The sequence below is a fragment of the Adelges cooleyi genome, unplaced genomic scaffold (assembly GCF_023614345.1).
Source record: "Adelges cooleyi isolate 19-005CV unplaced genomic scaffold, UGA_ACOO_1.1 ACOO_flye_CR_arks_rails_tigmint_CR_PRNA_30, whole genome shotgun sequence".
NCBI classification, from domain to species: domain Eukaryota; kingdom Metazoa; phylum Arthropoda; class Insecta; order Hemiptera; family Adelgidae; genus Adelges; species Adelges cooleyi.
This window is the reverse complement of record NW_026095971.1, coordinates 8,042,444-8,055,185: the sequence shown is the minus strand read 5'-3', so window position 1 is coordinate 8,055,185 and position 12,742 is coordinate 8,042,444. Positions and strand designations below refer to the sequence as shown.

Here is a 12,742-nt window from a genome sequence, read left to right as displayed (position 1 = left end):
CTTCGATATCGCATAAAATCATTAATTAGAGTTTAAATGGTTTAAAATAGATAAAAATATTTAAATTAAAATACATAATTACATTTTAAATTACATATTTTAGCATAACTTTACAGCGTGACATAATACATATATAAAAATATTTTATAATATTAAAAAACACTGTACTCATTATATAATTATTTACCCCAGATTTTGAATAATCGTATTTTGTTTCTCCTGTAAAATTTCAATTATCTCAGTTGTGTCATTGTACTACCGGGGCGGCGATGTATTCATATGTAACACTGAACTAAATTATAATAAAAAATATTGAAGAATAAAAATACTAGCACGGTAAATTTTTAGTAGAATTATAAAGTAATTGAAATTTATTGAGTGCTTCTTCAAAAATTCTTCATAATTGTTTCTTTTTTGGTATACCTTCTAGAATTCCGACACAATCTGTAACAGGTATTGATTTGATCCTCATTCTTTGTTATTATTGAACTATACGCCATACGGTACTAAGCAGAAGCTAACATTTTTTGTTATCTAAAAGCACGAATTAAAATAATTTGTTAATTCATGCTTAAAAGTAACACTGATCCTTGACAATTTCATGTAAATTCAATTTTTTTCGTCAATAATTTGCCCTTGTAATACAATAATTAAGTAAAAATAGGAAAACTACATGTATTATAAATGTAAAATCGAATGATTAGGATCGGATTAGAAAATTCAAAATTGGCTTAACATTTTTTTTTCGAATCGAATGGGGGGGGGCACAATTGAAATTCGGAAATCGTGCAAATAAGAACTACCCTAATGGACTTATTTTACCACTGGGGTAGTTTTTTCATACAACTTTTTTTTCGTTTATTATTTATTGATTGTTTACTAAACTTTGAAATTTTAGTAATTTTTATAAACTTATATATATAGGTATATCACTTTCTTTTATACAGTATTTCGTTCTACATATCTTATCCAGACATATACCGGTCTTATTTTTTTTATTTATGAGTAACTATTTTATTAAAAATGAATTTTTTAAATTGTTATTGATTATATTTTGTTTGTAACATTTTTTGTTATCTATTTATTAGTTTAATAAAAACTGAGTTTCTGTCATTACTCAACTAATGTTTACAAGTTTTTTTTAAATTGTATTTTTATCTATTAATTATATAAATGTTTGTTGTAGATATTATTACTATTTCATTGTTTTTACTTTTTTTAAATTGGTCATGTATGATGTACAACGTTCAGTTGTACAAATACAAGTTCCGAGTAAATGCTCAAAATCTTAAAATAGACGTTTCTAAGATCTCCCCAATTGTTATTATGAAATATATCAACGAACGATAACAGACAACTTTATTTACAACAAAAAAAGTTGTAGCGTACCATGTTAGAATTCGGATAACACGTACAGTTTTTGGGAGTTTTCCTGTATTTCCTGAAATACAGGAAAACAACCAACAGCTGAAATATGATACTTGAAAAATCTTTCTTGTGCTACATTGTAATAACACGTTTTTTGGCTAATTATCGAATTATAAGTTTTATCAGTTTCAATGGGCTCTAACGTGATAAAAACAATTTGTACCCCGAAATATTATAAGAAGGATTTTTAAGTGCCATATTACTTTTTTTAAATTGTAATTAGTTTTCAAGTAGAATTTGTTTAATTAATTATTTAAATGTTCCTTGTGTTATCAAATAGAAAAATAAAAATTGATGCAAAAAGGACTTAAGAGTTGAGCTGAGGATCTGAATTTTTGGAAATTTCTTTTTTGAATAAACTACATATTAGATTAAGTCGTATTACATTATACATAATTTATTACAAAATTATGTTTTTTGTTTAAACCGCAATTACATTAGTAATTAGTTGAAAGTTACTTGAATAATTGATTATTTGGATAACATTTTTTTTTAAATATAACACAAATTTTTCCATAAAAAAACACATCTAAAGGAAAACGGGATTATGAGGCGAAAATTGGCTAGATAATAAACTAGTCTTAAATGTTAAATTTATATTCAACATCCTTGCTAGAAAAAACCATTAACCTCATTAAATAAAATTCAAATTTAAATACCTGGAAAATGCAGAGCTTAAGCCCCCTCAAATTTGTTATTGGAATTGCACCTATGAAGGGATGATAGGATGGGTAATGGTGAAGCAAACCACAAAAATGGTGTTGTGAAATTGATAGGCAAAAAAAATGTGTGTAGCTAGCCCAAAAACATTGATGTAAAAAATATAAAATAAACAGATCAATTTTATTTAAAACATTTTTGACATTCTAGCTGAGAATTATATCTCAACTGTAAAAAGTAAAATTTGTCAAATAGGATCTTAATAGCGAGTCAACTATTGAATGTTATTTTCTAAAAATGTATACATGTATTATTTAGAACAATTTATGAAAATTTAATAACAACAATAATTATTATTTTATTGAACAAATTTAACAATTTTTTGATTGACTAATGGCAATATTTCTCCAAATTTAGCTTCAATTTTAATGTCAACATCATCATCAGCCCTAGTTGGACCTATATTTAATAGAGCAATCGGTTTCTTATAAAATTTTGTTTCCAATACTATTCTGTACCCTGAATAAACAAAAAGAGATGATCCTAAAATAAAAAGAGAATCACAATTCTCTATAAGATCATTAACTTTCAAAACTCTTCTTTTTGGAATATTATCTCCAAAAAAAACAATTCTAGGTATCAATAAATGTCCTTCACACTTGGGGCATTTAGGAATTTTGAATCCATCAATTTGTTCCTATAAAATCAAAAAAGATAATGAATATATATTAAATTTTTTCAAAATTTAATTAACTAACCGGAGTTAATTCAACATCACCATCAGGTCTTAAATTGTATAATTCTGTAATAGACACCTCTGGATTCAAACTCATCAAAACATCTTGAAATTTATGACGATCAATAGAAAAATCACATTTTAAACAATGAACAATATATGCTGTTCCATGCAATTCAAGTACATTTTTACTACCAGCTTTGGTGTGCAAATTATCTACATTTTGAGTAATAATATGTATAGTTCTTTTATCATCTTCTAATTTTTTTAGAAAATTATGTCCATAATTTGGTAACATAGATGAAAATCTTGGCCAGCCTACAAAGTTTCGTGCCCAGTATCGGATACGTGTCTCTTGACATTTAACGAATTGTTGAAAAACTACTGGCCTACTTTTACTAGTTGCGTAAAGACCAACACCAGCTGATCGATAGTCAGGAATACCACTTTCTGTAGAAATACCAGCACCTATTTTAACAAAAAAATACACAATTAATTTATATAATAACACAAAGTTTTACTTGATAATAGGTACTAGATGTGATACCTGTAAGTACAAGAATTCTATTGTGATCGTTAATAAAATTTGTTAAGATATTAACATCCGATAACTGTACTGGTTTATGTTGTGGGACAAAATTTGATTTTGTTCTGAATGATGTAACTTTACAAAGTTTAATAGCTATATTTCTTAAAACCATTTTTTACAAGCATGTAATATATTGAATACCTATTGATGTAATTATAACAAATAAGCTTTATATCAAATTTTATTAAATTAAATCAGTCTTTTTGTGGTTTTCATTAGAGCTTATATTCTTTAGGCTTTGAATCATCAATATCATAATGATGAAATAATGGAAAATTAAAGGAGTTACCTGTTATACAAATTTAAATAGCATAGGTTATGAATAAATAATACATATGTACGTGTAGTAGACACCGGAGAAGTATAAAACCCAAAATCGACATTAAAACATATTATTTTTTTTTACTTAGTCATATTTTTGAAATAAAAATTAAAATACAACAATAAGAATTATTATCAATATTCAATCATTTTATTATTCAGCGTTTAATGTTTTTTTAACTGATAAGTTATCAGTATAACTGATTAACTTTATCATAATAATATTAAGCATATTGGAGAAATCCCAATAGTTATATCACAGAATTGAATTTATTCTGTAGTGTAGTCAGTAGTGACTGGGGACATTGAATAAAACAAAAAAGTGTCTCAAATTTTCAATTTTATTATTTTTATTTTTATTATATTGCTTTGAATGACTAAAGTATGTACAGTAATTCTGCAGCCGTGAACTCTGTAATGGGGTTAATGTCACATTTGACTGCTTCCGAGTTGAGAGAAATTCTGAATGATGATACCAAATTCGAACATTATGCTAACGAATTGAAAACGGTACGTATTGGTAATATCAACTCTTGCGTTTCAAAATAAAGTTTTAACGATAATTTTATAATTTTAGAATAAAGACGGAGATACTGAGAAGGAAATGTTGATCGCTAGCAATCGATCGTTGGCAGAATTTAATCTGACTAAAGAACCAGAACTTGTTAGTGGTAAAAAGAGATTACATGAAATGTATGAAGAAGCGGAGAAGTTGTATAAAAATGTTATGGAAAAAGTAGATACTTTAAGTAAGCTTTTGTTTAAAAATATTTATAAACAAAATATATATACATAATTATTTATTTTATATTTTGTTTGTATATATTTTGCATTATATAGTATTGTAGACATATTTACATTCTAACATGAGACAATTCTCATTAATAGTTTTAGTACTTGTGGGTTATCACGACTTACTATATTTCTGAGGGTAACAATATAGACTATGGATATAGGTATCATAATACTGTTATGTATTTGCTAACAAGATCATCATGCTGCTAATTGCTTATTTTTGTTCATTTCGTTACACTTTAAATGACAATGAATCATTGGTATTTACCATCTACAGAAAAAGGTGCCGTAGCTTTCTATATACAAAAAAGTTATTTTACAACAAAAACAAATATTATGTTCATACGGTCACAATGCTAAATTATATTTTGGAAAATTAAGTTTTAGTATCACATGTGTGTTGACAATTGGTTTGCCTACAGTCTAATTTCAATTTTAAAGGCCTTACATTTCATATTTTGTAAATTATAGTATATTGTGTAGCAGGTGCATATTTATGGAGGTAGCTGAGGAGGATCCAGCCTCCCCCCCCCCCGAAATTTCACGAAATTTGTTTCATCTTATGTATCTAATTGTGTTTTTGAATTGACTAAATGGCAATTACGTCATTTCGTCGTAACGATTAAACCCTATACTGTACACCGTACATGTATAAAGAAGAACTTTATCTACGGGGTGGTGTTTTTAGTTTTTTGATAACTTAAGCACAATCAAAATTATTCATTCGTGAAGATAACTTTCGGTGCGTAGCTAAGAAGAACATTTTGCACCTCCGCTTAAAAAGTGACACAACTCAAAAAAAATGATTTTCGAGGTTATTATAGCATATTTTAAATAAATATCAAATCATTATAGTGAAAAAACGTCATGAGTCTATTATTATTTTTCATCGATAGATGGCGCACGTCACTTTTGGTATTACAATATTTTACATAATGTACTTTTTTAAATGACTTATGGAAAATGACATTTTTCGAGTTGTGTCACTTTTTAAGCGGGGGTGCGATTTGTTTATAATTATATGATTAATTTTATTTTCTCCACGATATCTCGTAGGTCTAATTCTTTATGAAGGGATGTAAATTAGTTTTAGTTTTGGTTACTTTTAGAAGTCTTTCAGTCGTCATAGAATATTGTGCATAACATTATATATGTATAATTCTGTGCTCATTTCAATTTGGTAACTAATTAAAAAAAAATGTTAACTTAGATATTTGTGTCATCTTTGTTTAAAAAAGAGACTTTTAAAGAATTCATTTTTTTATACAAATTTTAAAAATTTTAAATTATGAAAATACTTACCTCCTAGTTTATTTACAGTTAAATACTGTCCATCTTTTGCCCCTACATAAATTCAAAGTTGTTCATATTAGTTGTTAAATCATTATTTAAGTATTCATACCTATTAAGTAATAACAAAATAAAATAGAAAAGAAAACAGGAAAGATATATGACTCCTTTAAATATTGTAGAAACCCAATTTGTATTAAATGATTAACAGAAACTTAATAAAGTAAGTTTATATTTCTAGTAACTTAATTATTTACTGAAATGGCAGTTTGACACTTGTTATTTTATACGAAAAATCAATATTACCTTACTTAACGTGTTGTGTTATTTTACTGATATTTTAGAGCAAAATAAAAGTAGCTCAAATCCAGAAACTACATTGGCATTATTACAAACTAGTGCTTGTGAAACTGAAGAGGAATCCGACGTGAGTTAGAAAATGATTAACAATTAAATGTATTTTTATTTTATTATTATATTAGTTTTGTTATTATTTAAAAACATCTTTTATTTGTATAATATACTTTAGAAAATGGCTGAAAAATTTCTGAGTGGCGAAATTGATTTGGATGGATTTTTGGAAGAGTTTTTAAAAATACGTAAATCTATGCATTTACGCAAAGCCAAAGCAGACAAAATGGCTGAATTACTACGTAGACGTAACAGCTCCTACAAACCATCAGTTGAAAGTATTTCCAATAAAATGGCCAGCTACCCGCAACCTGGCTATTCTCAACCCTATTTTCAACCAACTAATTCTGTGCCATATCCAAGTGTACCTTCCATGCCAATGCCAGGAAATCCTTACATGAACAAACATTTTTAAACCATTTAACTTTTAATACTAAACATATTCACAAATAATAATCTTATATGTAGACTATTTGTGTTATATAAATACACTTATAAATTTGAAATATGTATATAAAAAAATTATTTATATAATTAATATAATGTTATAATAATCTTTTCTCTGTGTTTCATTTTTTTTTTTACTGCCGAGTGTTGCCCCTTACCACTGGATAATTCCTGGAATGTATTTGTCAATAAGCGATTGATAATATGGTTTCAGCTTTTCAATGTCTGGCATTTCTCCTCCTTTTGTGTACAAATCAAATTTACTAAAATTTAAAAATAGTTTAGTTCAAGAATATATAAATTTGTTTGGCATATATTACAAATTAATGGTACTCACTTGAATTCCAAAACCCATTTTTTCATTTCTAAATCTTCTTCAGTGCATAAGTAATCGTAATCGCCTCCAGAGTGCCAAGGGTAGAACGAATGGAATCTGAGGAATCAAATCAATTATTGTAAACAATACACCAATATTTTAATAATTATTTTAGTTTTTTCTACGAGCTGCCAATTTCACCTACCTGATCATGTTAAGGCCAGTTTTGGGAATTTTCGACTTATTATGTACTAACACTCTATATAAATATTCGTCGTGGCCCCAAGACATCAAAACATTGTCCAATCCACAGTTTTTGGAATATATTCCCAATTTTGTGCTGTAAGAACATTTTTATATTTATTTTTGCTTAAAAATGAGCCATACATGATTTATTTTGTAATTTTTCACTATACAGGGGACATATTATAGTTAGTGTCTATTATTTGTTTTGTGAAGTTTTAAAGGAAGAGAATATAAAAGTTTTAGGGTCAAAATAAAACATTGGAGAAAAATTGCTTGAGGATAATTGGACCTAAATCAGAATGCTGTAGAGTTTAAATTTAGCAATGAGTATTGAATAGGAGAGGTAAAAATATAATAGGTTGAATGTGGATATAGGAAACCAGTTGTTTTTTGAAAAGAACTTTGAATAAAACGAAGAAATATAAGTACTTTGGATATAAATATTTAAGAGAATGAAAATTAGAAGACGACGAGTAGAATAAATTATGGATGAAAGGCATGTATGGTGTGAAGAATAGGTAATAATAGTACCTATAATCGATTTTTTGGGGATTGTTCTAAAAATACGATAAATTAGACTATTTGAGTCGGGTAAGATTAAAATAGTTTGGGCATATTAATTATAAAAGGAAGAGAAATACAATTATTAGCGGGCAAGATATTAGAGTAAAGGGATTTAGAAGACGAGGTGGGTAAAAGATGTAGTGAATACATGTTATAAATATAGAGACATAGCGTAGATAGAGAAATGTTGAGATAAAGGATTAGGGCGATTCAACTTATATAATGTAACGCGAAAAATAAGGACAAATTTTTTTTTTTAATAATTGAATCGTAGTGGTTAAACTTTTGCTTCACATTATCTCATTCATATGGGTTAGGCCGAACAAATCGGCTCTCTCCACAAATCTATATCTATCGTCATTTCTGTATTCACTCCGCACAACTTAACGAGTATTATCTTTATTATCAATACGCGAACCACTTCTTCAATCACCTCTACTTCTAAATTTCTCTATTGTATAGTATCTCCAACTTTTTTTACTATTCCAATTTCCTCCTTCTTTCAACATGATCAAACCATCTGTCTCTGTCTATGTTTATACCTACTTATACTCGAGCTATTTGTTTTTAATGCACCAATTTAACTATCAAGTGCCAATACTTCTGTACTCCCATGACCTAAAACCATATCAGCGAAAATTCGACACCAAGGTGCATCAGGGCGGCCCCTATATGTCTTTATTAAGTTCATCCATTACTAAGGAAAACAAGTATAGGCTTAATGCTGACTCACGATTGTACTTAATTTGACAGTAAATTCGTCTGTTTCACACTCACTCTCTTAACACTAGTTTTCGCTCTTTACGAATATCCTCTATTATTTGTACGTACTATTACGTATGTACGACAGTGAATTTATCTAGATTTAATCATGAACTCATGATAGCAACGTTGGGGCTTTAAGGCCTATTAAACTTGCATGATAATGATATTTGAACGTATTAAAATCTTGGCAGTTGGCACACATTTCTTTTCAAAAATTGTCCTTACGTATATCTTGGTACTCTGTTTTATACTTTACCTAAGGATCTAGTACTTTAATGTTCTCCATTCTCTCTACATTTCTCTATTAGCTGCATTACGCGCTTACTTATAGTTCGGGTTGTATGTGTCTGGATTTTTGCCGAAAGTTGTATCTCTGTAAACAATGGATTTACCCCAAGCACATCCGACCGGAAAAGTGTCGCCTACCACGCACCACTGAGGTTCGCCTTTGAAAGCCATCACCTATGATTAAACAAATGAAGGACAACTATTATGATTGTCGCGTTAGATTTTTAGTGAGCCGTTGGCTATGTCATTTTTGGATGTTTTTTAATTATCTTTGCATTACATGTTCTTACTTTGCCCAAGTCATGTATGAGTCCTACTAGGTGGAACCAGTCTTGATCAGGGTGAACTTGACGAATGCGCTCGGCCGTTTGGAATGCGTGCACTATGTTAGGGATATCCACGTCAGGGTCGCTCTCGTCTATAATACTGTTCAGGGATTCAAGGGCGTCCATGGCGGTTGCTTGGAATTTGTCAAATGCACACCACTCAGCCATTTTCCCTAGAAAACAATTTAATATAGTAGTAGTAGTTATATTATGTAAGTGCATTATAGTGGAGGAGTATTTTGGGATTTTTTTTTTAAGTATGCCCTGACTACATATGAGGCATCTAGAACTATATCGGCCCAGTCCACAAAAAATCAAATTGTGTTTTATTTGAAAATATGAATTGTATTTTCTACCAGTGCCAAATTGGACTAACCCACAAAAATATTATTCGCTAGATAGCAGCAATTCATAATTCATTTTGTCATTGAAATTTTAATAATTATCTTCAGTGCCTAAAAACTTTTAATGTATAATTGTTCTATACATGGTCGTAAAGGTATTAATTTATTCATATTTAAGTGAAAGAATAAAAGTCAAAACTTTGAAAGCTCGTGCTGTAAAATTTTACTTTTGAGGGTTGGGCCGATATGGTTCTAGACGCCTCTTATATTAGCCTACTATGCCCTCAAAATGTAATTCCCTTTACACATTGGCACAACTAGAGAGGCTAAAGAAACCATTTCGTGGAATAAAGGTCAAATTAACAAAAAAAAGTTGGATAAAAATTAAAAAGTATTAAAAGCATATTGAAAGGAGGACAAAAAGTCCGATTATAATATAATATTTGTATTACACAAAAATTAATAAATAATAATTACACAATTTATAAATAATAGTCCAATTACTAAATTTTCTTCGACTTTGAATTTTTGAAATCTATTGAATAATACAATTATATTTATTTATATTTTATTTTTAAATTAAAAATTTAAAGTGCTTAGTTTAAATTTACCAGTCGATGTTATTAAGATAGATGGGTATTTAAAAAAAAAATGTAATTATTTCCATCATAGAAGAAACAAGTTTAAGTTTTATAGTGTAGGAATAATAATTATTGTGTACTACTTTTTTCCAATCTTTTAAAATAATAACATGTTTTAATAGAAATAAATTTAAGTTTACTATTCTCTGGGGTGGGTAAAATACAGTATCTACTATCTTTTCTACTAAATACAAGATATATGCACCTTAAGTTATAAGATACAGTATCTAGTATCTTTTTTTAAGATATAAAGTACAGAATATTATTTTGAACAACTTTTTAAACTAAAATAAGAACTTATATATTTATTTAACTTTTTAAATTAAGAATAACTTGCTGACAATTTTGGCTGGTCGATAATCAACTTTGGATAATTACCTTAAAAGTTCTTTGAGTTTAAAGTTTAGGACGGGAAGAAGGGCGGAGTGATTTATTATTTTTATCTACACGCATTACTTAACCGCACTCCCGTTCTAAATTGTAAACAAATTAACATTAAAAATAACAATTTAAAACTGGTTATCGCCCAGGCACAATGTTTAGTAAATTATTATAAATTCAAAAATTCAATTAAATATATATTATGTTACTATTTAAATTTCAAAAGTTGATAGAGCTATGGAAAATACTAAAAAAGGTAAATACTTAGTAATTTTATAATATTGTAAAATAACAAAAAAAAAATTGTTTAAAAAGAAAAAACTATAAAATTGTTACTGTCCGAGAAAATAAGTGTCTTGCGTTAAATTGTTCACCTCGTATTTAATCACTAAAAATAGTTGGGAAATATTTCTTTATTTACCACAAATTTCAAGTATAAGTGGATTTATCAAACGTTCCAAGGGCAATTATCAAAGGACACAAAACAACTTTATTTTATTAAAAATCTTCAATTAAAATGTATTTGTAAAAATATATTTAATATCGTTACCTACGTAATTAAATCAGTGTACCTAATACAAATAAAATTGGCATTTGGAAAATAGCCTCTTAAATAGAATAGACCGTGCCGTTTGACAAATTTATTTTTCGTGTATATTAAGATTTGGGAATAAACAATTTTCTTCGCTTACTCGTGACGAATTCTACTGTTTGGTTAGTGTGCATTTCGGTATAAGTGATTCTAACCCTTTCCTTGATTGGGTCATTTTGATCCACTCCGTAATCCCTATACCGGCCAATGGGTTTTGATGCAAACTTATCCTCAGGTCTCATCAACTCTGAAACCTCTAAAACGTTTATGAGCTGATTGCTGCCCTAAAAAAAAAATTAACGACACTATATTTGTAAAATAGAACAGTTAAAACTTAGAAATGTATACACAAATGTACGTTAATTATAAAATAAAATGAAAAAATTAGTTAATAGATATATTCTAAGAAAGTATTATTACAATAATCAAACTGCACATTTTTAGTGTGTATTGTATTGTTAATCGATTCACGTGTGCGGCGACTATGTGTTTGTTCTCATTTACTGAATATATTAAACCCGTAAAATAATGGGACCGTTTTCTGGTTTTCATTTAAATACCCAACGCTTATCTCACAATATTGTTCCACGATTATCGCTGGCCAATAACAATAATAATGATTAAAATTACACTATTATTACTATTGTTTGTTTGTTATGTTAGGTTCAACTTTATAGAAAGCAGCGTGAACAATTAAAAATTTCAAAATAGTTACTACTTAACCTAACCGACCTTTAATCAACATATTTCATTCGATGGGATAACATCAAACTGGGCCCTATGAGTAACGAGTATTGCAAAACAGAGGTTAGATTCTCCGTCTCTAACACCTTTTTTTTTTGCTACCACATCTAATTATTTACTGGAATACACCTTTACAATAATTCAAATCAAATATATATGTATAAGAGAGAGAGTGAGAGAGAGGGAGCTTAAGAAGTGGGCGAACTCGTACTTTATCGTATACAAAGATTCGCACAAAAGAGAATCAAAGAAAGCCAGGCGTTACTGTATATGTATATGTATCTGCTTTCGCTCGTTTTCTCGTTCGTACGTTTTCACGGGTTAACTATCTACGCCTAAAGAACAACGCGCCTAAAGAAGTTTTACTTCAAAAATTAATTTTTTGCAAAGTTACAGTCATTTAAAAATGTTAAAATAGTCGTTATTTCTAAACGATGTATTGAGCGTTATACTTGGAATAATAAAAAAACGCACCGTGGTGCCCTCCGGAATATTGTTCTCTTTTATAATGGGTGCTTTTACTCTAAAACCAAAATTTAGCTAGTTATTTTCAGTCTGCTTAAACATGTAGAGATGAAAAAACATTTTTAAATCGCTTTCGCGGATGCTGCGATAGCCCGAAAAATTAATTAACTACCAAAATAGAGTCCTACAGTTATTTTGAACTAATAGTTAGACATCACAGTTAACTTATCTTAAAATTAAGATTTTGTAAACTATACTTCACTCCTTAAAAACGGGTGGTGCGACGCCCTCTTATCTAGTAGCACTGATCCCTAACAATTTCTTGTAAAATTATTTTTTTATTATTAAGAAAGGATTTAATTACAATGATAATAAGCCAAAAAAATAATTTTG

The 12,742-nt window shown here is 28.5% G+C and overlaps 3 protein-coding genes across 3 annotated transcripts; 1 reads left to right on the top strand and 2 right to left on the bottom strand.

Moving 5' to 3' along the window:
• Positions 1-2,085: 2,085 nt before the first annotated feature.
• LOC126838452 (NAD-dependent protein deacylase Sirt4) lies at positions 2,086-3,856 on the bottom strand. The gene is made up of 4 exons (XM_050572862.1): positions 3,703-3,856; positions 3,372-3,554; positions 2,847-3,292; positions 2,086-2,785 (listed from the first exon to the last, which is right to left on the bottom strand). The coding sequence occupies exons 2-4, from the start codon at positions 3,523-3,525 to the stop codon at positions 2,447-2,449; spliced, it is 939 nt and encodes a 312-aa protein (XP_050428819.1). The 5' UTR covers positions 3,526-3,554; positions 3,703-3,856; the 3' UTR covers positions 2,086-2,446.
• A 138-nt stretch (positions 3,857-3,994) lies between these two features.
• Positions 3,995-6,790, top strand: LOC126838471 (vacuolar protein sorting-associated protein 37B). Its single transcript, XM_050572933.1, has 4 exons — positions 3,995-4,244; positions 4,312-4,483; positions 6,164-6,246; positions 6,349-6,790. Exons 1-4 carry the CDS (start codon positions 4,119-4,121, stop codon positions 6,643-6,645), a joined length of 678 nt encoding a protein of 225 aa, XP_050428890.1. The 5' UTR covers positions 3,995-4,118; the 3' UTR covers positions 6,646-6,790.
• LOC126838470 (inositol oxygenase) lies at positions 6,639-11,698 on the bottom strand. Its single transcript, XM_050572932.1, has 7 exons — positions 11,561-11,698; positions 11,241-11,424; positions 9,147-9,355; positions 8,894-9,030; positions 7,199-7,333; positions 7,015-7,110; positions 6,639-6,940 (listed from the first exon to the last, which is right to left on the bottom strand). The coding sequence occupies exons 1-7, from the start codon at positions 11,690-11,692 to the stop codon at positions 6,832-6,834; spliced, it is 1,002 nt and encodes a 333-aa protein (XP_050428889.1). The 5' UTR covers positions 11,693-11,698; the 3' UTR covers positions 6,639-6,831.
• Between the last annotated feature and the right edge of the window lie 1,044 nt (positions 11,699-12,742).